Source organism: Macaca nemestrina, chromosome 13 (assembly GCF_043159975.1).
Source record: "Macaca nemestrina isolate mMacNem1 chromosome 13, mMacNem.hap1, whole genome shotgun sequence".
Taxonomy (NCBI): domain Eukaryota; kingdom Metazoa; phylum Chordata; class Mammalia; order Primates; family Cercopithecidae; genus Macaca; species Macaca nemestrina.
The window spans coordinates 121211381-121236925 of NC_092137.1; the positions used below are offsets into that span (position 1 = coordinate 121211381).

Below are 25545 nucleotides of genomic sequence, written 5' to 3' on the forward strand. Positions count from 1 at the left end.
GCTAGGAATGTGGACTGCTCTCCACACTCCTGCTTGCCACAGGGCTTCGGAAGGGAGCCTGGTAGCCACTACCCAAAATGCTGAAATTCGGCAACCTCTTCATCAAGCTCACTCTTGGACACCGCAAGTGTTCTACTAGACGCCAATATTCCATGGCTACTTAACGAAGTTCTTGCCAGCTAAATTGTTGTTTTGGTAAAGGGACGGATTCCTGGAGCTCCCCGCCCCACCACCTTCCATCTGGGCCTTCGTTTTTCTCAAATAGTAAATGAGAAGCTTGGAGCAGATGAATGAATCACAGCCTAGAATCACCTGACGGGCTTTAAAACCTAGTGATGCAAAGGTCTCACCCCACCTCACATAAATGATCACTGAACGTGAAATAAGCATCTCTCTCTCTCTCTTTTTTTTAATAGACAGTACAGCTCTGCTGCCCAGGCTGGAGTACAGTGGCACAATCATAGCTCATGGCAGCCTCAAACTCCTGGGCTCAAAAGATCCTCCCACTAAGGGAGGAGACCACCCCTCATATTGTCTTATGCCCAATTTCTGCCTCCAAAGAAAGAAAAAGTAAAAACTAAAAGGCAGAAATGAAATCCGCAAGCAGACAGCCCGGCACCGCACCCTGCGCCTGGTAGTTAAAGATCAACCCCTGACCTAATCGGTTATGTTATCTATAGATCACAGATATTGTATAGAAATGCACTGTGAAAATCCCTGTCCTGTTTTGTTCCCATCTAATTACCGGTGCCTGCAGCCCCCAGTCACGTACCCCCTGCTTGCTCAATCAGTCACGCCCCTCTCACACGCACCCCCTGAGAGTTGTGAGCCCTTAAAAGGGACAGGAATTGTTCACTCGGGGAGCTCGGCTCTTGAGACAGGAGTCTTGCCAATGCCCCCAGCCGAATAAACCCCTTCCTTCTGTAACTCGGTGTCTGAGGAGTTTTGTCTGTGGCTCGTCCTGCTCCACCACCTCAGCCTCCCGAGTAGCTAGGACCACAGGCACATGCCACCACACTTGGCTAATTTGTCATGTGTCGGGGGGAGTTGTTTTAGCGGTTTTTGGTATGTTGCTCAGGCTGGTCCCAAACTTCTGCCCTCCAGCAATCCTCTCGCCTTGGCCTCCCAAAGCCCTGGGATCATAGGTATGAGGCACCGCGCCCGGCCAAGGGGTGTCTCTTTTTATCCTTTTTCTTTTTTTCTTTTTTTTGAGATGGAGCCTTGCTCTGTTGCCCAGGCTGGAGTGCAGTGGCATGATCTCAGCTCACTGCAAGTTCCACCTCCAGGGTTCAAGCAATTATCCTGCCTCAGCTTCCCGAGTAGCTGGGATTACAGGTGCGTGCCACCACGCCCGGCTGATTTTTGTATTTTTAGTAGAGATGGGGTTTCACCATGTTGGCCAGGCTGGTCTCAAACTCCTGACCTCAGGTGATCCACCCACCTCAGCCTCCCAAAGTGCTGGGATTACAGGCCTGAGTCACCGTGCCCGGCCTGGGGTGTCTCTTTTAAACAGTCTCCCCAGGGTATTCTCACACTACCAGACGCTCCTGCTCCAGAGATCACTCTTTGAGGAGCAGGATCCTTTCCAGGTGTTTATTTTCCACGTTGGGCTTAATCTATTGAGGTTTTGACTCAAGGAGAAACAGATTCTAGCCTCAAGGCAAAGCAGCTGCTTTCCCCTCAAGGCAGCAGGAACAGGCTACTTGAGTGACAACCCGGGACAAGCATGCAAGCAGGTAACTCTTCAAACACAGGCTAAAGGCTTCAGAGCAGGAGGCTACTTACCAAATATTTTAGCCAAATGTTCCTCTCGTTCCTTTGAACCTGATGCAAATACAGCATCGTTCAAGCTCTTTGGTTGGGAATAGCCTATGGGAAAATAAACCATGGCTGTGATTAAGTCTTTCATTGGATCTGCAGGTATTCCCTTTAAATTGATACTCTTCTGCACGGCATTTTGAGGACAGCATCATGCACTTGGCCTGAACCCACCTGTTCTGAGTGTCACAGACAGTCATGAAGTGTCTGCAAGAATCTGAAGTTCCAACACAACACCAGGGGCTAAGCTCATTTTCACATGGTCTCTTGACAGACAATATGCATAAGCATTGAGAGATTTGTGCACAGGGCATGATTAACTCTACGGGAAAATTGGTAGAAAGGCCTACATGGTGTATGCCAAACGATTTCAAGCACAATCACTTTGATCCAATAAATGACAAGTGGACAGTTCTCTGTTAATAAGACACTGATGAATCATTAAGAAAAGATATACTTAATCAGGCAAGCACTTTGCTAAAAATGTGTTCCTAGTGGCCAGGTGCAGTGGTTCACGCCTGTAATCCCAGCACTTTGGGAGGCCGAGGCGGGTGGATCACGAGGTCAGGAGATCGAGACCATCCTGGCTAACACGGTGAAACCCCGTCTCTACTAAAAATGCAAAAAATTAGCCAGGCGTGGTGGCGGGCGCCTGCAGTCCCAGCTACTCGGAGGCTGAGGCAGGAGAATGGCGTGAACCCGGGAGGCGGAGCTTGCAGTGAGCTGAGATCACACCACTGCACTCCAGCCTGGGCGACAGAACCAGACTCCGTCTCAAAAAAAAAAAAAAAAAGTATTCCTCATAATGTATCAGCCAAGGGAGCATCATAAAACATGATTCAGGGCAAGCTACTGAGATTATGCAGTGAAATATTCATATCTTTTCTCAAAGGCTTATGGAATGCATTGGCAGAGTGATTAGTTACTAAACTGCTTCACTGAGAGTCTTATAATTCACGGCACACAAAGCTGGTTTATTCTGATAACTAATTACTCGTTGTTACTTTTCTTCCTAATTCACATGATGTCCACCTTCCAGGGTTTCTCTTTTCTTCATGTGATTTGGGGTTAATATGCATTATTTTTGCATACGTGGCCAGCTGCTTCCTCTCAGCATTGGCATTGGAGCATCAGTGCTGGAGGAGAAATCAGCTCTGCTTCTCCGGGCAAATATCTTACAGAGGATGGGGTAGAATGACGGCAGGGGTGACAGGGAGGGATGTAGGAAGACATTGTTCTCCCAAGCCGGTGACTTGGGCACTCACGGGCAGTGACCTAAAAAGTGCTGGTGAATAGCTTTATAGCTCATAGCTCCTGTTACAAGGAACAGTGAACCCCACTTGCAAGCCGGGCTTCTGTCCTCTGCACAGCCTCCACAGTGGCAGAACGTGCCTGACACTGCACATCAGGGATCACCCCAAAATACAGGGATATCCACACTGAAGCCTATAGACTCCCATATTGGGAGGAAGATTGTAGAGGGGATGTCAGAGAGTTCTTCACATCTCAGTTTGGCTTTGCCCCCCACCACCCCAGTAGTTAATTTAAGGAATGCTAAAATGCTAGCATCGCACATTTGAGATAACACAGAGGTCTGCAGAGGTACATACGCATGTCAGGTTACTGACATGTACTTGCTTTTTTGTGTGTTTCTCTTTGTAATGGATCTGACTGCTGTTCTTGTTTCATCAAACGATGGGTCATACGGAGCCTTGGAAAACACTTGCAGCAGAATTTCATCTGCAGTGAAGTAAACAAAGGCATGTTAATACCAGCAATAGTTTGCTAAGTACCTAAAGCAGACGATGAATACAACGAATGCATGACACAAACTCAATGGATGTTGGACATTATAGGGAAGGAAACTCCAACTACCTAAATCACTTGCAGAACATTTTAATGGCAGGAGACATTCGGGGTAGCAAACACTGCCCACTAAAGATATATGACCCCAAATCTCATGATACTCAGTGCCCTCATTCTCCTCCTTCTTCCTGTTGTCAGTCTGCCACACAAGCGCTGGGGAGGCCCCCGATGATATCAGAGAAGCGGCCTTTCCCAGCCTCCTGCGCCAAAGCCACAGTGGCCGCTCCCAGATTGCTATGACAGAAGGAAAAAAAACCACTCTTTGTTTAAGCCACTGTACGTCAGGTTTTCAGGTAATTGCAGCCAGGTGCATTCTTTTTTTTTTTTTTTTTTGAGACAGAGTCTCACTCTGTCGCCCAGGCTGGAGTGCAGTGGTGCGATCTCAGCTCGCTGCAAGCTCTACCTCCCGGGTTCATGCCATTCTCCTGCCTCAGTCTCCTGAGGAGTAGCTGGGACTACAGGCGCCCGCCACCTCGCCCGGCTAATTTTTTGTATTTTTAGTAGAGACACGGTTTCACCATGTTAGCCAGGCTGGCCTCGATCTCCTGACCTCATGATCTGCCCACCTCAGCCTCCCAAAGTGCTGGGATTACAAGCGTGAGCCACCGTGCCCAGCCCAGGCGCATTCTTAACTGGTACAGCAACTATGACACCACACGGACTGCCCTCACTGGGATGATCTTGACCACTCACTTTTATGACCCATTACTGTACAGAGGAACCAAGCCCATGCTCCTAAAGATCACAATGCTCCTGGAGACTGGACTAGAGTAGAAGACTTCAGATCATTCACACAAGCTTTCAACCAGCCTTATCTCTGCACAGACACACGAGGAGGTGCTGGGGGTTCAGGGAGGAAGGTGACCTGGTGTGTGGTGTGCCTCCCCGAGCCATCTAGATAGTGGGAGAGGCAGAAGTATACACAGATATAACCAGACACGACACAGTCACACAGAACTACAAAGCAAGGGCCAGGGAAGACAGGAGGGGAAGAAAACCAGCTCGGCCTGGCCGGGCGGGGTGGCTCAAGCCTGTAATCCCAGCACTGTGGGAGGCCGAGGCGGGCGGATCACGAGGTCAGGAGATCGAGACCATCCCGGCTAACACGGTGAAACCCCGTCTCTAGTAAAAATACAAAAAATTAGCCGGGCGTGGTGGCGGCGCCTGTCGTCCCAGCTACTCCGGAGGCTGAGGCAGGAGAATGGCGGGAACTCGGGAGGCGGAGCTTGCACTGAGCTGAGATCGCGCCACTGCTCTCCAGCCTGGGCGACAGAGCGAGACTCCGTCTCAAAAAAAAAAGAAGGCCGGGCGCGGTGGCTCACGCCTGTAATCCCAGCACTTTGGGAGGCCGAGACGGGCGGATCACGAGGTCAGGAGATCGAGACCATCCTGGCTAACACGGTGAAACCCCGTCTCTACTAAAAAGAAGTACAAAAAACTAGCCGGGCGTGGTGGCGGCGCCTGTAGTCCCAGCTACTCGGGAGGCTGAGGCGGGAGAATGGCATGAACCCGGGAGGCGGAGCTTGCAGTGAGCGGAGATCCGGCCACTGCACTCCAGCCTGGGCGACAGAGCGAGACTCCGTCTCAAAAAAAAAAAAAAAAAAAGAAAACCAGCTCGGCCCGCAGCAGCCAGAACACAGGTCCACGGCTAAGCAGCCTTCCGGAGGAAGGGGGCCCTGCTGGTGAGGCTGGGTTCTGGATTCAGTTGACCACAGTATTTACTGAGACCCAAGGTCACTCCTGTTCACTGACATTCGATGTCTCTGTCAACTCCCTTCACCAACAATCGGGTGCTCATGATCTCACTCCAGCCCTGGTGGGCCAGTGTGTGACACGTAAGACACCTGGAAACAGCCTCTAGGAAACACTAACTCATGAGCTACAGCATCATGAAAAGCCCTTGAAGCAGTCATTGAAGGGGCGCTGCAGACCGGCCACAGCCCGCACCAAGATCACACATGACTCACACCCTCCACCCCACCCTTCGTGCCACTGAAGAAGGATGGGGAGCAAGGAGCCGACCCCGGCCCTTCCTGGGACGCGACTGCCGGGACCTGACAGACCCAAAGGAGAAAGCCGTCTTCAGAGACTTTTGAAGCCTGTGTCCAAATGTTCTATATGAAAACTGCACCCATGGCCGGGCGCGGTGGCTCACGCCTGTAATCCCAGCACTTTGGGAGGCCGAGACGGGCGGATCACGAGGTCAGGAGATCGAGACCATCCTGGCGAACCCGGTGAAACCCCGTCTCTACTAAAAAATACAAAAAACCAGCCGGGCGAGGTGGCGGGCGCCTGTAGTCCCAGCTACTCGGGAGGCTGAGGCCGGAGAATGGCGGGAACCCGGGAGGCGGAGCTTGCAGTGAGCTGAGATCCGGCCACTGCACTCCAGCCTGGGCGACAGAGCGAGGCTCCGTCTCAAAAAAAAAAAAAAAAAAAAACGGCACCCACAAAAACAGGGGTGGGAGCCACGGGGGCAGAAACAAAGCAGAACGGATTCTATAAGCTCGGAAAGCTCTTTCTTTGGAAAACTGTTGCTAATCCATGAGGGTTACATTTTTGAAATATGTTAAGTTCTCCTTCCCTTTTAAGTTCTCAGGCTTCTGGCTTCCCTGGGAAGCAGAAGTTTTACTTTCCCCTTCCAGGCTGTCCCTGCTAAGACACAGAAAATAGTCCTCACAAACCCCACTCATCCTGTATTTATTCTCGGTGCATTTCTGGGGCTGCTGGTTCTCGGTGGTTTTCACTCGCTCGACGTAACAGGAGGTCGCCACAGAAACACCAGAAAATGAACCATGAGGGTCACCAGGACAATGAGGAGCTGCTCTCACCACCCCTCCTTGAGGACCATGGGGACCTACGAGTCCCTGGAAATGCTGCCCAGAGGGAACTGCAGAGTTGAGCTGTGGCCTCCAATGCCAAGGCCCACCTGGCGGGAGCTGGGCTGGTCAGTGGGCTCTTGAGGGGTGATGGGAGCTTCGCAAACCCCCAACTCTTCTCCCATCTTCAGATGCAATCACCTACCTTCTACACATACGGGGCCGCGTTCAGAGACACCGGGGTCACCTGGGAGGCCGAGAACAAGGCTTCTGCCTCCTAGACAGCAGGTGCTGAAGGCACAGCGAGGGGGACTGCAAGTGCTGCCTGCATCTGCTCATTCATCCCCTCCTGGTCACCGGCCAGGCAGCGGTCTATGCAGACTGCCCGAGGCCTCTGTGATGGCTCCCATGGGGAGGAGCAGGCCCAGCGCTCCTGACACGGACAGCTGCCGGAAAGGAGACCCACCGGGTGTCGAGAGATCTGCTCCCTCGCAAGCAGGAACGAACAGGCATCGCTCTGTGATCCTAATGCCTCCTAACCCGGGGGGAAGCATCAGTGCCACTGTCCCGGTGGCTCCTTCTCACACCTAAGGCGACCCTCAACCTTCGCTCCCGACGCACAGCCCAGGCACCCTCAGGAGAGACTTCACTGGCATTTGCACAGCTTCCTTCAGCAGACAGCTGTGGTTCAGAACCCTTTCCTCCGTCTCAGCTCTCTGCTAAAGAGGACTTCCCTGGGCCTCAGTTTTTCTCATACATTCAATGGAAGGTTTAGAGTGGGGACCAGTGAGTCTCAGCCTCGTGTCCCCTGGAGGATTAGAAAACTACAATGCGAAGGTCTATCCCCACGCCCCAAAATCTGATGCGGGTTGTGTGTGGAATGTCTCAATTGTTAAAAAGAAGATTGTCCCAGGGGTTCTCATACTCAATGAGGGCTGAGAACCCCTGGAGGAGACTCAGCTCGGCCTTGGGGCCTCAGAGCAGAAACTGGCGAGGCAGGTGTGTCATGGTGTGAGGTGGCATCTGACGCTGCAGACTCAGTGAGCTCCCACACGGCCCTGCTCTGCTCCACTCATGCTCAGCAGGGTCCTTTGGAGGTGTCTGTCGTCTGTTTTGCTTAATTTATTGAGTCTTTGACACATAGACAAACAGATTCTAGCCTCAAGGAAGAGCACCTGCCTTGCCTTCACAGCAGTGGGAACAGGTTACCTGGGAGACCACGAGGGCCATGCACGCAACTCATCAAATCCAGCCTGAGGTTCCACAGGAAGGGGGGTAACTCACCAAATATTTTAGCCAAACCTTCATCAGGATTTTTTGAACTTGAGGAAAATTCAGGCCAGGTGCGGTGGCTCACATCTGTAATCCCAGCGCTGTGGGAGGTCGAGGTGGGAGGATCACTTGAGGTCAGGAGTTCGAGACCAGCCTGGGGAACATAGGGAGACCTGGACTCTACAAAAAATAAAAAGTAATTATCTGGGCATGGTGCTGTACACCTGTGGTCCCAGCCACTCAGGAAGCTGAGACGGGAGGATCCATTGAGGTCAGGAGTTCGTGACCAGCCTGGCCAACATGATGAAACCCCATCTCTACTAAAAATTGTATTTTAGTAATTACTAATTTACTAGTAATTACTAATTTAGTAAATTAGCCAGGCATGGTGGCACGCGCCTGTAATCCCAGCAACTTGGGAGGCTGAGGCAGGATAATTGTTTGAACCTGGGAAGCAGGGGTTGCAGTGAGCCGAGATATCACCATTGCACTCCTGCCCGGGCGAGAGAGCTATACTCCATCTCAAAAAATTAAAAATTAAAAATTAAATAAAATTAGATAGTGATGTGATGCTTCACAACTGTGTGAGTATAATAAAAACCACTGAATTATATACTTTTTATAGGGTAAATGTGGCCAGATGTGGTGGTTCATGCCTGTAATCCCAGCACTTTGGAAGGCCAAGGTAGGAGGATCACTTGAGCCTCAGAGTTTGAGATCAGCCTGGGCAACACAGTAAGACCCCTATTTCTACAAAAATTTAAAAAATTAGCTGGGTGTGGTGGTACATGCCTGTGGTCCCAACTACTTGGGAGGCTGAAGGGAGGATCCTTGGGCCTGGAAGGTGGAGGCTGCAATTAGCTGTGATTGTGTCACTGCACTCCAGCCCTGGGTGACAGAGGGAGACCCTGCCTCAAAAATAATAATAATACATAGGAAAATAAAATTAAGGGTGAATTTTATTATATATTATATCACTATAAAGTTATTACTACTTTTTTTTTTTTTGAGACAGGATCCCTCTCTGTTGCCGAAGTTTGAGTGCAGTGGTGTGATCACAGCTTACTGCAGCCTCAACTTTTTGGGCTCAAGTGATCCTCCTACCTCAGCCTCCCTAGTAGCTGGGACCACAGGCACGCACCACCATGCATGGCTAATTTTTTTTGTTTGTTTGTTTTTGTTTTTTTGTTTTTTTTTTTTTTGAGACGGAGTCTCGCTCTGCCGCCCAGGCTGAAGTGCAGTGGCCAGATCTCAGCTCACTGCAAGCTCCGCCTCCCGGGTTCTCGCCATTCTCCTGCCTCAGCCTCCCGAGTAGCTGGGACTACAGGCGCCGCCACCTCGCCCGGCTAGTTTTTTGTATTTTTTAGTAGAGACGGGGTTTCACCGTGTCAGCCAGGATGGTCTCGATCTCCTGACCTCGTGATTCGCCCGTCTCGGCCTCCCAAAGTGCTGGGATTACAGGCTTGAGCCACCGCGCCCGGCCGCATGGCTAATTTTTTAATGTTTTATACAGACAGGCTCTCATTTTGTTGCTTAGGCTTGTCGCAAACTCCAGAGCTCAAGGGATCCTCCTGCCTTGGCCTCCTAAAGTGCTGGGGTTACAGAACTGAGTCACTGTACTCGGCCTAACGCTGTTTTTTTTGTTTTTTTTTTTTTTGAGACAGACTCGCTTCCGTCGCCCAGGCTGGAGTGCAGTGGCGCAATCTCTGCTCACTGCAAGCTCCGCCTCCCGAGTTCACGCCATTCTCCTGCCTCAGCCTCCGAGTAGCTGGGACTACAGGCGCCTGCCACCATGCCCAGCTAATTTTTTGTATTTTTAGTAGAGACGGGGTTTCACTGTGTTAGCCAGGATGGTCTCGATCTCCTGACCTCGTGATCCACCCGCCTCAGCCTCCCAAAGTGCTGGGATTACAGGCGTGAGCCACCGTGCCCGGCAGCACATGGTGGTTCTTTATACTAATCTTTCTACTTTTGCATATGTTTGGAAATTCTTACAATGAAAAGTTAAAATATGCATGTATGCCACCCTCCTATAGAGCTCTGAATTTTGAGATAGCTTCAAAGTTAGGAAAATGTTTTCAGTTACCCGCTTCTCCCAAGTAATAAACCCTGAAGGGTAGATTTGGGGAGGTAAAGAAGGTCGAGTAGGTAGAGCATCTGTGCTCCCCACTGTGTGAGCGAACGCCCTCCTCTGCCCCACTTAGGCTCGAGGCGAGGCCCATGTTTCTCTCCAGCTGCCACAGCAACATACCTTGGATCCAGCAGAGCACAAAGAAGAGGGCCACGGCTCTGCTCATCTTTGCCTTAGTCCATGAACCATCAGGGAGAAGCCAGTCTTCTGAAGACCCTTCAGACTCAGCAGCTGTGGACTCCAGGGTACCACGGAACCTGACGGTCTGTGAAGTCACACCCGGAAGTGAGGTGGGGCCTGCTTGCCCGTGAGAAGGGGAAGGGCCTGTGTCTGTGGACAGTGACAGGAGCCATGCTGGTGGCCCTGAAGTGACTGCCTCTCTGCTCACTTCCCTCGGCTCCCTGGTGCCTTCCTCCATCCCGCATGTCCTGAGGGCAACAGGATATTAACCAGGACTCTGAAGTCACAAGTGACAAAAACTCAACTAAATTGGCTGAAGTGAATTGGAAGTAGTTAGAATAGCCAGAAAAATCCTGTGATCAATCAAGACATCACAGCCGGGTGCGGAGGCTCACACCTGTAATCCCAGCACTTTGGAAGGCTGAGGCAGGTGGATCACCTCAGCCTGGCCAACATGGTGAAACCCCATCTCACTAACAAAGTGTTGCTATTTATTGTATTAGGTAAAATTATAACACCAAAATAGCACAGACCAAGTGATACGCCCATTTTGTTACTCATGTGTCACTATTTCCCTCTATTATATCTTATAAGTATTAAACTGTTTTCTTTTTTTTTTTTTTTTTTTTTTTTTGAGACGGAGTCTCACTCTGCTGCCCAGGCTGGAGTGCAGTGGCCGGATCTCAGCTCACTGCAAGCTCCGCCTCCCGGGTTCACGCCATTCTCCTGCCTCAGCCTCCCGAGTAGTTGGGACTACAGGCGCCCGCCACCGCGCCTGGCTAGTTTTTTGTATTTTTTAGTAGAGACGGGGTTTCACCGTGTTAGCCAGGATGGTCTCGATCTCCTGACCTCGTGATCCGCCCGTCTCGGCCTCCCAAAGTGCTGGGATTACAGGCTTGAGCCACCGCGCCCGGCCTAAACTGTTTTCAAAAGAAAAATCTTTCTATTTTAGTACCTTGTACTATGCTTTTTTCTAGTTTTTTCCCATGTTCATTTTGTACTGGGTCCCACAAATTGTGTAGCCAGCCCTGCCCTTGAGGCTTCATGTTCTCACAGTGTGTGTTCCATGGCTGACACGGCAGATATCTTTTAGCGGTAAAAACTCGCACAAAGAGTTATGTAGGGCCAGGCATGGTGGGTCACGCCTGTAATCCCAGCAATCTGGGAGGCCGAGGCAGACAGATCACTTGGGGTCAGGAGTTCAAGACAAGCCTGACCAACCCGGTGAAACCCCTTCTCTACTAAAAATACAAACATTAGCGAGGTGTGGTGGCGAGTGTCCACAGTTCCAGCTACTTGGGAGGCTGAGGCAGGAGAATCACTTGCACCTGGGAGGTGAAAGCTGCAGTGAGCCAAGATCACACCACTACCCTCCAGCCTGAGCGACAGAGAGAGACTCTGTCTCAAAAAAGAAAAAATAAAATAATCTGCATAGAAGTGGACCCGCACAATTCAACCCTGTGTTGTGTAGGAGCTGACTGAATCGTCTCCCAGTTCTGGAGGCTGCAGGTCTGAGATCAGGAAGTCAGAAGCGCTGGTTTTTTCTGAGGCTGTGAGGGAAGTCCCTGTTCCAGGACGTGGGCTCAGATGGCCATTTTCTCCCTGGGCTTGCACGCCATCTTCCCTCCATACACATCTGAGTCCACGTTTCCTCTTCTAAGAGCACAGGATTACATCAGATTAGGGCCTGCCCCAGTTACCTCATTTTAACTTGATTTCCTCTGTAAAGGCCCTATCGCCAAATACAGTCACATTCTCAGGTTCGGCAGGGTGGCCAGGACTTCAACATATGAAGAAGAACGGGCACCACGTAAGCTGTAACAGCAGGTCATGGCAGCTGCAGAAATCTCATTCCTCTAAAATACCTTCCAAAACAAAAACAAAATCCAGAACAAAAAATAACAAAAAGAATATGTAAAACAACACAAAACCCACACCCTCACCATAACCAGAGGACAGAAAATGTCCAAATTCCAAATGACCAGTAAACAGAAAAATAAACGCTAACCTGGGCTCCATCTCTTTTGCTTCTGCCGCTGGCCTTTGCAAAGAGGAAACCTGGAGGTTCAAGAGGGTCCAAAATCTCCACCCTGAGTTTGAAAATGCTGAAAGTGTAACTTGGTTGATCAGTACAAATACCCAGGGGTGGGAGTGCCCTGGGGACAGGAGACTGGTGAGATTGCAGTAAAGCAATGGACTCTATCTCTAAAAAAACAACGATGTTTATTCAGAAACAGGCATTGCAATGGGAATAAGCAATGGGAATGGATGTGCTCCACGAGGTAAAGGAAGACATTTTTTAAAGGAAAAATGAAAAGGGTTACATAGGTTGTTATAAGACAATCATCTTCAGGCCGGGTGCGGTGGCTCACGCCTGTAATCCCAGCACTTTGGCAGGCCGAGGCGGGCAGATCACTTGAGGTCAGGAGATCGAGACCATCCTGGCTAACACAGTAAAACCCCATCTCTACTAAAAATACAAAAAATTAGCTGGGTGTGGTGGCGGACGCCTGTAGTCCCAGCACTATGGGAGGCCGAGGTGGGCGGATCACAAGGTCAGGAGATCGAGACCATCCTGGCTAACATGGTGAAACCCCGTCTCTACTAAAAATACAAAAAACTAGCCGGGCGTGGTGGCGGGCGCCTGTAGTCCCAGCTACTCGGGAGGCTGAGGCAGGAGAATGGCGTGAACCCGGGAGGCAGAGCTTGCAGTGAACCAAGATTGCACCATTGCACTCCAGCCTGGGCGACCGAGAAAGACTGTCTCAAAAAAATAAATAAATAAAAAGACGCCTGAAGGTGCCTCATATACCATTCAGAGACACTCATGCATGTAACAGTCTGCGCTCGGTGTCTGCTTTCTCTTTGCTTTTACTGAGCAATGTGTCCTGGTATGTTTCATATGAAATTACATAGCACTCTCATTATTTTTAATGGCTACACAGTGATCGATTTTATGAATGTATAGACACTAGATGCAAATGAATACATACCGATGACTTCATCTGCATAAAGTTCAGATATGGGCAACACTAATATGTTTTCAAAATTAAGGACAGAGGTCACCTCGGAGGAGGAACAGGTCAGAGACCAAGGGGTAGGAACTGACGGGGGGCTGTTCCCGCTGCTAAGAAAACAGAAGCCTAGGAGAGACAGGGTGACACCATTTTAAAATCAACTGCATCTTTTTTTTTTTTTTTTTTTTTTGAGATATGGTCTGGCTCTGTCACCCAGGCTGGAGTGCAATGGTGCGATCTGGGCTCACTGCAACCTCCATCTCTCAGGCTCAAGCCGATTTCCCACCTCAGCCTCTGGAGTAGCTGGGACTACAGGTGCACAACACCATGCCTGGCTAATTTTTGTATTTTTTGTAGAGACAGGGTTTTGCCATGTTGTCCAGGCTGGTCTCAAATTCCTGGGCTCAAGCAATCCACCCACTTCAGGCTCCACAAGTGCTGGGATTACAGGCATGAGCTACCATGCCCATCCCAACTCCATCTTTTTCTCTTTTTTTTTTTTTTTTGAGACGGAGTCTCACTCTGTCGCCCAGGCTAGTGGCGTGATCTCACCTCACTGCAACCTCCGCCTCCTGGGTTCAAGCGATTCTCCTACCCCAGCCTCCCGAGTAGCTGGGACTACAGATGCGTGCCACCACGCCCAGCTACTTTTTTGTATTTTTAGTAAAGACAGGGTTTCACCGTGTTAGCCAGGATGGTCTCGATCTCCTGACCTCGCGATCTGCCCGCCTCAGTCTCCCAAATTGCTGGGATTACAGACGTGAGCCACCGTGCCCGGCCCCAACTCCATCTTAAAACTAGCAAGGCACATTCCTTGCCAGTCCTGACCCATGGTAATAAGATGCTATGGCTAAAACAGCAGTTTAGTAATGCCTGCAAAGACAAACTCCTACGACAACAAAATGTCCAGATGCTCCAATATTGCCTAACAATATATGATTTAAGATAGTTACAGTTACAGGATTCAATGGCTCACGCCTGTAATCCCAGCACTTTGGGAGTCCAAAGTGAGTGGACTGCTCGAGCTCAGGAGTTTGAGACCAGCCTGGGCAACATAGCGAAACCCCGTCTCTACTAAAACTACAAAAAAATTAGCTGGGCATGATGGTGCACACCTGTGGTCCCAGCTACTCGGGAGGCTGAGGCTGTTGGATAGCTTGAGCCTGGGAGGTGGAGGCTGCAGTGAGCTGAGATCAGGCAACTGCACTCCAGCTTGGGCAACAGGGTGAGACCCTGACTCAAAAAAAAAAAAAAAAAAAAATATATATATATATATGTATATATATATATAGAGAGAGAGAGAGAGAGAGAGTCATGCTTTGATGTATTTATGCATTAAAATGCCAAGGATAACTTTCTTTAAATCAAAAAGTACTAAATTTTGTTATGCTGTCAGCCCACCCTCATATAGACATAGCTTAGTTTTTACAGAGGTAAGACCCCTATATAAGAAGAGTTTAAAATAAAGAGGGTGGCCGGGGGCGGTGGCTCACACCTGTAATCCCAGCTCTCAGGGAGGCAGAGGAGGGAGGATAGCTTGAGCCCAGGAGTTCGAGACCTGCCTGGGTAATATAGCGAGACCCTGTTCTCCACAAAAAGGAAAAAAAAAAAAAAGACAAAATAAAATAAAGAGGGTGTGTTCCCCCTCTTGCTTTCTGAGGATGGCCTACTCTGTAACTGAGTAGCTTTCAATAAATAATCACTTCTCACTGTACTCTGCAACTTGCCTTGAATTTCTTCTGGGCAAGATCCAATAACCCGCCCTTGGGGTCTGGATCGGGACCCCTCTTCCAGCAACAATGTTGTTTCTTGAACTCAGCGGTGGTTATACAAGTGTGTCCACATTTTAATCAGTCATTGAAATGTACATGCACACTTGTGATTTCTGCACATTTCCATATAACACTGTGCTTCAATTTTACAAATTTTAAGTTCACAACCCATTGGGAGAGGTATCTATACAGGGAAATAACTATGGATCCGTTTGGTAAAAAAATGTAGAACTCAAGTACCTTGCACTCTTGAAGCAGCTGAATCCAGTGCGCGCAGGGGGCTACCTGCATGCCAATTCCCCGCCCAATAATCTTGGGCAGGTTACCAAAGTGTGAAGACCTTGACTGAAAAATGGGAGTAATAAGACAACTACCTGATATTGTTGTAAGGATTTAATATAACCTATGTAAAGTGGACAGAAGTGCTCCGCAGGCGCAGAGCAGGTGCTCAAGAAATGCCAGGACCAAAATACCACGAAACTGTGATTTTTATGAGGAAAAGGATCTTTTCTTTAGCGCTCAACGAGGAAATATCATGGGGTCGTGCGCAGTGGCTGACGCCTGTAATCCCAACGCTTTGGAAGGCCTAAGCGGGAGGATTGCTTAATTTCAGGAGTTCGAGACTAGCCCGGGCAACATAACGAGATCTCGTCTCAAAAAAAAAAAAAAAAAATTGTTTTAATTAGCTAGCGTTGCGCGGTGGCCGTAAGGTGGCCAATGAGGTTTATGCGAAGCACGATTATTGCTAATTGAAAACTTTTCCCAATACCCCACCGTGACGACTTGCAATATAGTCGGCATTGGCAATCTTTAACAGTCTCTACGGAGCCTATTTCAGTAAAAATAAATAAATAAATAAATAGATAAATAAGTTGAGGGCAGTGGTGCGCGCCTGTAGTCCACCCTTATTGGCTGGCGCGGGAGGATGGCTTGAGCCCAAGGTTTCCAGCTTGGGCGACAGAACAAGACACCTTATCCAGAAAAAAAGAAAACATAAATACTTTGGGCGAAATATCCAGGGCCAGCATCCTTGGAGAGGGCGCTCTCACGAAGGAGCGTGGCCCGAGGTGCTGGGACGCGGAAAAGACGTCTTCCTGGACCGGCGAATTTTTGCAGCTCCACTTACTCCGGCCGCGCCCGCACACCAGCCCAGCTCCACTTTCTGCCGCTCGCGTCCCCTTTAAGACGGAGCCATGACATAATCCCCCACGCTGCGCAGCCTACCTTGGCAACACCGCGACCACTTTTTCCCGGATGACCTCAATTGGCTGGCCAGCCTCCGGAGGCCCCGCCCCCTGCGCGCTGGCAGCCCCGGGCGGCTGCTGTCAATCGGACCAGGTGGGAGCGGTGATTGGCCGCGGGGCCCGCCCTCCAGGAAGCCCCGCGGGGCTCGCGTAGGCTGCACGCTCGGGGAGGGAGGGGCGCGGCGCCGCGTCGGGAGCCGCCGCTGTCCCGGTCCTCCCGCCCGCCCTCCCGCCCGCTCTCCGGTCCCTCCTGCAGCCCGCCTGCTGGGCAGGGCCGGCGTGGCCCGGCCATGGAGTCCTACGACATCATCGCCAACCAGCCCGTGGTCATCGACAACGTGAGGCCCGGCAGCCAGGGGGAGGGCGGGCGCCCCGCCCCCGGGGGCGCACGCGGCGGCGCAGGGAGAGACCCCCGCCCGCCTCGGCGCGTCCTGCGCTCACTGCTTGGCCGTCGCCCCCGCCGGGCCGCTGGCGTCGCTCCTGGGGCCCGCGCCCACTTGGCCCTGTAAGGCCGGCCATGGGGCGAGCCCCCTCGCCCGCGTTGCAGAGCCCCTTCCCCGACCCCTCCCCGAGCCGGGCGGGGAAGTTCAGGAGAGCTTGAGTGACAGCCGGGCGGCCGGGCGGGGACGCGCCCCGGACCCTTCTCAGCTGAGAGTGCGGTCCCTGGGCAGATTTCAACCCCAGTCCCTTTCCCCGTCCTTCGGCCCTGGCTCTGGCTGCCTGGCGGAGGTGGGGTGGCTTTTGTCCTTTGCACACTGCTGGCTTCATCTTTGAGGCTGCACCCCGAGGCAACAAATGCAGGATACTCTGTCACCCACATGTCCACCACCATCTGGTTTGCCTCTTGGCTACTTTGACTTTTTCCTTAAATGCTCCCTGTGCTGGGCAAACATTTCACGGCCAGCAGAGCAATGGAGAGTTCATGGCCACACTTCCCAGTATCAGCAAGCTATTTGGGGTGATCATTTGGAAGCCTCAGAGGAAAGATGTCAGGCGTCCTGTGGTTTTGGCCTTCGGCAGTGGGGCTCGGCTTGCTTTCAGCTACCGTAGGAAGATTTCTGGCCTCCGAGCTCTGATACGGGGAGAAGATAAGGGCTGGGATCTTTGAGTCTGCCCCTAGCTGGGTGTCTGCGTCTGGTGTGCCGGCCTTGGAGTTTTTGGTAATGACTCACTTCTGCTCTTTCTGGGATCTGTCTCCCTCCCACATGACCCCGTGGGGTCCCTGAATGGCTGTCTGTTCTGGAGTACCCACGTGGGCTCCCTGAGTCACAGCAGAGGATGTTTAATGAGGAGGCTAGCACTGAGCTTGGCGGCGTGCTGTCACACCAGCGGGACGCTGCAGGAAGGAGCAGGTTACCTCCTTTCTTGATGTGCAAATAACTCGTATGGGCTAATCAACAGGCTTCTAAGTTCAAAGGGCTACCACTAGGCCCCTTGGAGATTCCAGCCTCTCCTTTGTAACTTGGAGATGTTTGTTTCTGCTGCAGACTCAGAGGGTTGCGATGAAGAGCGGTGGAGCTGCGTTGAGAAGCTGGCCCCTTTGCTGGGTGGGAGGTTTCTAATTGCCCGGTTCTTTGGGGGATCCTTAAGTCCAGCTGCCAGGTGGGGGCAGCGATAGGAGCAGGTTCTCCTAGTAGTCTCTGGGGAAGCCACATGAGGGGAGCTGCCAGTCATCCCATGCACCTATTGGTCTTCTCCAGCAGGTCCTGTAGGTGGTCCATGTTCCATGCCTTCTGGGTTCTTGGGGGAGAGGGAAGCTGTTGAAAAAAAAAAAAAAAAAAACCCATGCAGAGGGGTTTCTTGTAGCTTTTGGGAGTAGCATGTGCTATGGAATCCTCCTGCTGGAGCCGACCATGAGGTGTGCAGAGGAAGGTGCCCTTCATGGTTTCTCTCTCTCTCTATTATTGACATTTTGGGCTAGGTCATTGTTGGTAGTGCAGGCTCACTTGTGCATTGTAGGATGTTTAGCAGCATCCCTGGCCTCTGCCCACTAGATGCTAATAGCATCCCCCACTGCATGTCCCCTCTCCCCAGCTGCCAGACATTGCCAAATGTTGCCAGGGCAGGGGGATACAAAATTGCTCCCAGTCTTGAACCATTGATGTACTTGTAAATGATCCTGGCAGGGTCCCTGGCTTCCTCCTTGGCCTGCCTTGACAGGGCAGCCAGCTCTCTCCATTGCAGGGGACTGGCTTCATCTGGTGGTGCGTGTGGGCCGTTAAACTTTGTTTTTCCTTGCAGGGTTCGGGGGTGATTAAAGCCGGCTTTGCAGGAGACCAGATTCCCAAATACTGTTTCCCAAACTAGTAAGTGTGGCTCGGGCAGCAGCCTCAGTCCTTCTGTTTATCTTCTGTGAGAACGTTAGCCTTCTGTCACAGCACTCTTTGAAGACAATTTTTGCCCTGACCTGTATGGAAAACACCAAATTTGTGAGATTGACACTCGAGAGAGCACTGAAAGAACAAGACTAAGCGTTCTAGGGTTCCCCTTTGTCTTTGGAGTCTCTCAGTTTGGTGTTGTTGAGCCAGCAAGGAGGAAAAGCAGCCAGTATTTCCCTGGGGATGGGGTTTGGTAGCAGCAGCAAGAATAAAGGGAGACACCTCCAAGGGGAGCCCTAAGCTCAGATCAGGAGGAGTGAGGAATTAGATGCACAGCCACCCTTTCCTCCCTGAAGGGGTTTTCTGCTGGACTTGTTTGCAGACTCTAGAAAATGTCTTGTTGCAGTTAAGAGGGGATCCTTTCTGTAATCCCAGCACTTTGGGAGGCCGAGACGGGTGGATCACAAGGTCAGGAGATCGAGACCATCCTGGCTAACCCGGTGAAACCCCGTCTCTACTAAAAAATACAAAAAACTAGCCGGGCGAGGTGGCGGGCGCCTGTAGTCCCAGCTACTCGGGAGGTTGAGGCAGGAGAATGGCGTGAACCCGGGAGGCGGAGCTTGCAGTGAGCTGAGATCCGGCCACTGCACTCCAGCCTGGGTGACAGAGCGAGACCCCGTCTCAAAAAAAAAAAAAAGAGGGGATCCTTTGCCCCGTGTGGTACTGGTGGAGGCAGGAGTAAGAGAATTGCAAACCCAGAGAGACTGGGGTGCCCCTCGCACCCGCCGCGAGCCCATTGAGAAAGTTGCCCTCAGGAGCACGTCTTCCTGGAGGCTTGGGAATGAGTGGCCGAAAGGCAGGAGGCAGCAGGGGGTCCTAGACCCCCACAGGTGGCAGGCTAGCCGGAGCCCGGCCTGGTCTGGGACAGAGCTAGCGTGGTGCTCCCTGTCGAGCTTCAGCATTCCTTTATGACTGTGTGGGTATAATTAGAGGTTCCTTTGCCTTTAGTGGTAGCTCATCAAATCCTACAGTTCCCAAGAAGTGAATCTCTGATCCCGAAACCCTGGCAGTGGGGTAGGGTGGCACTGAGTGAGTGAGAGCAGGGTGCACAAGGGAGCCCCCACCCAGCTTCCTGGGGCTGTCCTCCCTCAGTCTGTGGATGGTGACGGCAGCCCTGCCCCACCGAAGTCAGGAGCGTGGGCTGAGTCACTGTGGCTGCAGGAAGCTGACCCTCTACAAGGGCTGGGCCATGGAGGACTGGGTTCTGGTGCTCAGACACGCAACTGTCTGTGCTGACCATGCCTTCCGACCCTAAGCTTCTCATCCTGCCTAGGCCCCCTCTCTAGCCCCAAACCCTATAGGCCCCAGTTCCAACCTGTGCTCCCCCAGCCACATCCTGGTGTTCGGAGGCCAGTACCCTCTGGGCAGCTGTGGTTGGATTTCAGTTTTTCTGGACACAAGCTCCACCATGCCCCCTGCCCTCCTTGCTGACGTTATCTGTCCTCACAGTGTCGGACGGCCCAAGCACATGCGGGTGATGGCTGGAGCCCTGGAGGGGGACCTCTTCATCGGACCAAAAGCAGAGGTAACACCGAGGAGCCTGCCTTTCCCTGGGTGTGGGGTCCTCAGTTGCAGGGGCATGGCATATGTGAGAGACCCGTGTTCTTGAGCCTCTGCTGGTGACCTCCCGGGCACCTTCTCCGGGCTCCGGCTGGGAAGTGCTGTGCAGGGGCACCTCGCCCTGAGATGGGGCCACGGTTCCTCTTCTAGGGAGCATGGGTAGAGCTCATCATGTCCTGTGTTTTAGAAGCTATTTGGAAGCTACAGAACCAAGAACCAATTAAAAAGTGATATAAGAGTCAGAATCACACACTTGATGTGTGTTCTAATGAGGCCGTGGGGCCTCCTCTCACACTGTAGCCGGGGTGCCCCACCAGGGGACTGCACGGCCTGATCAGACCCTCAGGAGAGCGTGTGTGGGTGTGGGGAGAACAGCAAGCTGAGCTTGGCCAAGGGCAGTTTAGGCGCCTGAGGACCATTGCGTCGGGTGCCGGGCTGTGGGGCATGCCTGGTTCTGGGCCCAGAAAGGGGAGGCCTGAGCTGGAGGTGCGGAGGTGGGGGTCTCACAGGTGGGGTCCGTAGGAGCCGAGGTGGTGAGAGGAGCTAAGTGAGAAGCTGAGCTCGGTGAGAAGGGGCATGCCTAGGGGTCATCGAAGGGCAGGTGGAAGCAGCACATCAGTGCATGCAGGGGACTGGTGAGGACCGGCCAAAGGGCTGGGGGAAGAGGCACAGGTCAGGGTGCACAGGTGGCCCCGGAGGGGCCATGTTGGGCGGCTACAAGGTGCCAGCACGGGCAGAGTGCGAGGAGAATGTGGGGGACGTGCCGGCAGCGGGAACAGGGAAGAAGAGGGTCTGCAGATGTTGGGGGACATGCTGCCACCCTCTCCGATCCCCCCCCGCCGAAGCTAGCTGGGCTCTGAGAGCCTAAGAAGCTATTAGGCAGGTAAACCCATGCTGAGTTCAGGACCCGCTACAGACCCTGGGACACAGACCCAGTGGGCAGGGGCGGTTCTGGTCAGGGCAGGTGAGGGGCAGCTTCCAGGAGGGCGGAAAGCAGCCACTGAGCAAGGGTCGGATGCCACACCCCCTTCCCACCCCGCCAGGAGCACCGGGGGCTGCTGACCATCCGCTACCCCATGGAGCACGGCGTAGTGCGAGACTGGAATGACATGGAGCGCATCTGGCAGTACGTCTACTCGAAGGACCAGCTGCAGACCTTTTCAGAGGAGGTGTGGCGGCTGCCCCTTCCGCCTGCGCCGCGTTCTCCTGGCTCTGCCCCCTCCTGCGCGTCCCTCCTCGCCGGCTCCCACATTTCCCCTCTGCATTTCTGGAGGGCCTGCTGCCTTTCCGTGCGTGTCTGGGTGCGCATGCGCGCCCCGTGGCTGCTAGGCAGAATCTTCCAAAGAGAGCCGGGTCTCCGGAAGAGTAACTGCCAGCAGATCAAGGGATGGTGCCCTCAGGAGGGGTAGGAGGCTGAGCCGCCTGTGCGCCAGCGGGTGGGTGTGGCTCTCTGGAAAGAGCCTTTTAGGGCCTTGCAGGTTGCCTCCTTGCGTGCCTACCACCGTCCCACCCTCGCAGCATCCTGTGCTCCTCACGGAGGCCCCGCTCAACCCGAGTAAGAACCGGGAGAAGGCGGCAGAGGTGTTTTTTGAGACCTTCAACGTGCCGGCGCTGTTCATCTCCGTGCAGGCTGTGCTCAGTCTGTGAGTGCCCCTCAGCCTGGCCTCCCTGAGTCCCGTCCTCCCTGCGCCGCCCTCCTGCTCGCCACGACCAGGGTCTGACTTCCCTGGAAAAACAGCCCCTTGATGACTCTTCCTCTGGGGAGTCCCTCGTGCCCTTTGTTCCGACTAGATAATGCAGGCGTGCCAGGGCTCCTCCCCTGGGTGAGGAGGTCCCCGTGCCTCAGTGGCTGAGGTGAGGGGATGCTGACCTGGTGACAGGTACGCAACGGGACGCACGACGGGAGTGGTTCTAGACTCGGGCGACGGGGTCACTCACGCCGTGCCCATCTATGAGGGCTTCGCCATGCCTCACTCCATCATGCGGGTGGACGTTGCCGGCCGCGACGTCTCCCGCTACCTCCGACTCCTGCTGCGCAAGGAAGGGGTTGACTTCCATACCTCGGCCGAGTTTGAGGTTGTCCGGACAATCAAAGAGGTGACGAGGGGCAAGAGGGTGTGGACACGACCTGGGGTGAGGAAAGGGTGGCACCAAGGCACAGGTGTCCCAGGTGCAGCCTTCTGAGGGCTGTGTCCCCGCCCCCGCAGCGAGCCTGCTACCTGTCCATCAACCCGCAGAAGGATGAGGCTCTGGAGACGGAGAAGGTGCAGTACACGTTGCCAGACGGCAGCACGCTCGATGTAAGTGGCCGGGCCTGGCACTGGAGTGGCAGCCAGTGCCCAGCCTGGGGAAAGGGGTGGCCAGCTTCTCCGGGAAGCCTGTCTGCCTCAATCTTGTCCACTTAAGGTGGGGCCTGCCCGATTCCGGGCACCCGAGCTGCTGTTCCAGCCGGACCTTGTAGGGGATGAGAGTGAGGGGCTCCATGAGGTGCTGGCCTTCGCCATACACAAGTCCGACATGGACCTGCGCCGGACACTGTTCGCCAACATCGTGCTCTCCGGTGGCTCGACGCTTTTCAAAGGTGCTGTGGCCCGGGAGTTGGTGGTGGTGAGGCGAGGGCAGCTGGACCCTCGGCGAGTGCACCTCCGCCCAGAGCCATTTTCTGTTGGCTTTTTGGTGGTGCTCAGTGAACAAGTTTTTTTTAACAGACCAAGATTTAAAATTAAATTTTGTTCACTCTGTGAATAGAGGAGAAGTTTACACAAGCTCTAAAGTGTATTGTGAGTGTTGAGCAAGGAGCCCGTGTGGCTTCATCTCACGCTGCCTCTGTGAGGATGCAGGGCCCACAGGCAGCCATGGGGCTGGATCATTTCTCAGCCTTGCCCTTCAACCTGGGAAGAGCTGCTGATAGAAGGCCAGCAGTAGCTGGGGGCCCTGAAGGTTGGGTGTGGGAGCTAGCAGCGTGGAGGCCGGGTATAGACCCCAGGCTCAACCAGCTTTGTGTTCACAGGCTTCGGAGACCGATTACTCAGTGAAGTGAAGAAGCTTGCTCCAAAGGATGTCAAAATCAAGGTGAGGTTACAGAGACTTCCCCTGGGGCGCTGGGGCGCTGGCAACCTCGGCATGGGGAGGAAGGGTGGGTGCTGCCTCTAGACCTGCTCACTGGCTCGCGTCCACCCAGCCCTGCTCCTCCCAGGGCCACTGCTCCCGCTCCCCAGCTGATGCCTTTGCTGTCAGGCTTCAGGACCTGGGGAGGTGACCCCAAGGCTGGGAGGATGGCTTCTGGGTGGGGACCCACAGTGACGTGGCCACTTCCTCCCTCTAGATCTCAGCCCCGCAGGAACGGCTGTACTCCACGTGGATTGGGTGAGGCAGGGCTCAGGGGAGGGCGCTGGGAAGAGACCACCTTACCCTGGATGCTCCTCCCGGGGTTGGCCCAGGCCAGGTGGAGGTGGGTGGATCTCCCTCCCAAATTAGGGAAACGGAACTCTGAGCGCCCAGGAAGGTGGCTGGCTCCCCGACAGGTCCACAGCAACACTATCCCTCCATCCCCACAGTGGCTCCATCCTGGCTTCGCTGGACACTTTTAAGAAGATGTGGGTGTCCAAAAAGGAGTATGAAGAGGATGGCTCCCGTGCTATTCATCGCAAAACCTTCTAGTGCCCGAGGAGGGCGGGGCACATTGGGAGAGGGGGAGGGAGGGCAGCCAGAGCCTTTAACCCTTTTTGGTCTGGGCTCGCATACTTGGCTTAGGGTCCCCTGCATGCCCTGAACCCCTGGGTGGGCGGCACGACAGTGCCCGCCTGCAGCCTTCCCCTCTACACACACACGACACGCACATATGAGTAACATTGAGCTGCATGGACAGGAGCCTTGAGCTGGCGCATGGGAATTGAGCGCCACGTCGGGCTGTTCTGGGTATCCCCCCGGCAGGGCCAGCTAGGCCTGTGGTTCCCTGCTCTGACTCTCAGGGCTGCCTCCCCGAGCTCCAGGGCCAGAATGCCTGGATGCCTGTGTAGCCAGTTTGGGGAGTGGGCTGGAGGGGCGTCCAGCAGCTCCCGCTGGTGTGTCAGCACGTCCATTGCCACCTCCTGTTCGTGACCCGACGGTGGCACAGCCCCTTCCACACACTGTCCTGTCTTCCTGGGTAGATGCCCTGGTGGAGGGCTCAGTACTGAATGGTCTTCCGTCCCCAGCAAGGGGGTGCAGCCCAGGGTCAGGCCCTTCGGAGCCAGGGCAGAGGTTGCAAGGTGGCCGGAGCTGCTGCACTCTCCCCTCGGAGCACTTCGTCGACTTGCGCCTCCCTCTGCCCTTGGCACCCTGGGCGGGAAAGGGTTGATGCTCATCATTTATTGAAGGGAAGCCACTTAATGAGTCAGACCTAAAAGGGGGTGGGGGACATTTTCTTCTCTCACCTCACCCAAGAAAGAGGTCGTCACTTTTGCTGTGGCCAGGGCCCCACCTCCCTCTGTCAGATATGTACAATAATTTAACACAGTTGCCTGAAAAAAAACTTTTGTAAATCATTGTAGTAATAATTATGGACAAGGCCCAGTGTGTGGCTCTGTTTTCTTGTGGCTGTCTGTGCTGTTGTTTGCTCTTCCATCCCTGGGGACTTTCAGAGAAAGGACCAGAGCGAATGCAGCATGGCACTGGCTCTAGCTCAGCAGCGTGAGGGTTTCAGTGGTTGGCCGGGCAACGTGGCACGAGAGGCCTCAGGAGGCCGGGCTCTCACCCTGGAGCATAGTTCCCTCACCTGTCACCTCCCCTGCTGCAGTCCACCAGGGGAAGCAGAACCAGGCTGCCTTCCTTAAGTGTTTAAGCATCTACAGTGTGTCCGGGATGGTACCGTGTCTTTGGGGCCAGTGGTCAACAAGTTATATCCTTGCCCTAACAAATACACAGGTCAGGGGAGTAAGACAGAAGGGCCATTTTAGTAAGAGTTGGTGGAGCTGAGGCAATAGGCGTCTAGTCCAACAGTTGGGGCAGGCCGCCTTGCAAGGGCCCAGAGGTTAGCCAGGGAGGGGCAGTCATTCCAAGCAGATGTGAGAGCCCAAAGAAGCACCTGGGACTTGGCCGGGCATTGTGGCTCACGCCTGTAATCCCAGCACTTTGGGAGGCCGAGGCAGGTAGATCACAAGGTCAGGAGATTGAGACCATCCTGGCTAACACACTGAAATCCCATCTCTACTAAAAAATACAAAAAAAAAAATTAGCCGGGCATGGAGGCAGGCACCTGTAGTCCCAGCTACATGGAAGGTTCAGGCAGGAGAATGGCGTGAACCCCGGAGGTGGAGCTTGCAGTGAGCCTGGGCGTCAGGGCAGGACTCCGTCTCAAACAAAAAAAGCACCTGGGACCAGTGGGGCTGGAGAGGAAGGCAGAGACCCAATGCCCAGTCAGCAGGGAAGGGTCACTGGTCTGTGGCCATTGTGTGAGATGAACCAAGAAGGTGGGTTAAGCTGGTATGTGGAGGATTGTTAGCTGTGTCCT

General features: G+C 53.3%; 2 protein-coding genes and 1 non-coding gene across 11 annotated transcripts in view; 2 read left to right on the forward strand and 1 right to left on the reverse strand.

Moving 5' to 3' along the window:
- Positions 1–14281, reverse strand: part of C13H2orf92 (chromosome 13 C2orf92 homolog) — a 39334-nt gene extending 25053 nt beyond the window's left edge. For 2 of the 8 annotated variants that reach the window (XM_071077310.1, XM_071077311.1), the window contains exons 1-6: positions 12092–14279; positions 11784–11948; positions 10024–10331; positions 7785–7952; positions 3457–3558; positions 1786–1869 (exon numbers count right to left, since the gene is read on the reverse strand). In XM_071077310.1, the coding sequence (XP_070933411.1) occupies positions 1786–1869; positions 3457–3558; positions 7785–7952; positions 10024–10331; positions 11784–11788 (667 nt within the window). In that variant the 5' untranslated portion in view covers positions 11789–11948; positions 12092–14279. Of the gene's footprint in view, positions 1–1785; positions 1870–3456; positions 3559–7784; positions 7953–10023; positions 10332–11783; positions 12063–12091 lie in introns of those variants that run through there. The other 6 variants (XM_071077315.1, XM_071077314.1, XM_071077308.1 and 3 more) reach the window with 5 other exon arrangements.
- A 1279-nt stretch (positions 14282–15560) lies between these two features.
- On the forward strand, positions 15561–15701 carry LOC112428119 (U4 spliceosomal RNA). Its single transcript, XR_003020010.1, has one exon. It is a non-coding gene; the product is annotated as a U4 spliceosomal RNA (small nuclear RNA).
- Positions 15702–16244: 543 nt separating this feature from the next.
- LOC105490055 (actin related protein 1B) lies at positions 16245–24604 on the forward strand. Of its 2 annotated transcripts, none has more exons than XM_011755313.3 (11): positions 16245–16454; positions 18358–18422; positions 19944–20019; positions 21098–21223; positions 21573–21697; positions 21935–22151; positions 22262–22354; positions 22461–22635; positions 23065–23126; positions 23380–23420; positions 23612–24604. In XM_011755313.3, exons 1-11 carry the CDS (start codon positions 16407–16409, stop codon positions 23712–23714), a joined length of 1131 nt encoding a protein of 376 aa, XP_011753615.1. In that variant the 5' UTR covers positions 16245–16406; the 3' UTR covers positions 23715–24604. The 2 variants fall into 2 exon arrangements, with proteins under 2 accessions (XP_011753615.1, XP_024651240.1); XM_024795472.2 differs by lacking the exon at positions 16245–16454 and adding an exon at positions 16601–17276.
- The last annotated feature ends 941 nt before the right edge of the window (positions 24605–25545 follow it).

Coding starts and splice junctions, on each gene's coding strand:
- LOC105490055 (XM_011755313.3), top strand. CDS start 16,407: ATGGAGTCCTACGACATCATCGCCAACCAGCCCGTGGTCATCGACAAC. Junction 16,455..18,357: donor AGCCCGTGGTCATCGACAAC/GTGAGGCCCGGC, acceptor TTTTCCTTGCAG/GGTTCGGGGGTGATTAAAGC. Junction 23,421..23,611: donor CTGTACTCCACGTGGATTGG/GTGAGGCAGGGC, acceptor CCATCCCCACAG/TGGCTCCATCCTGGCTTCGC.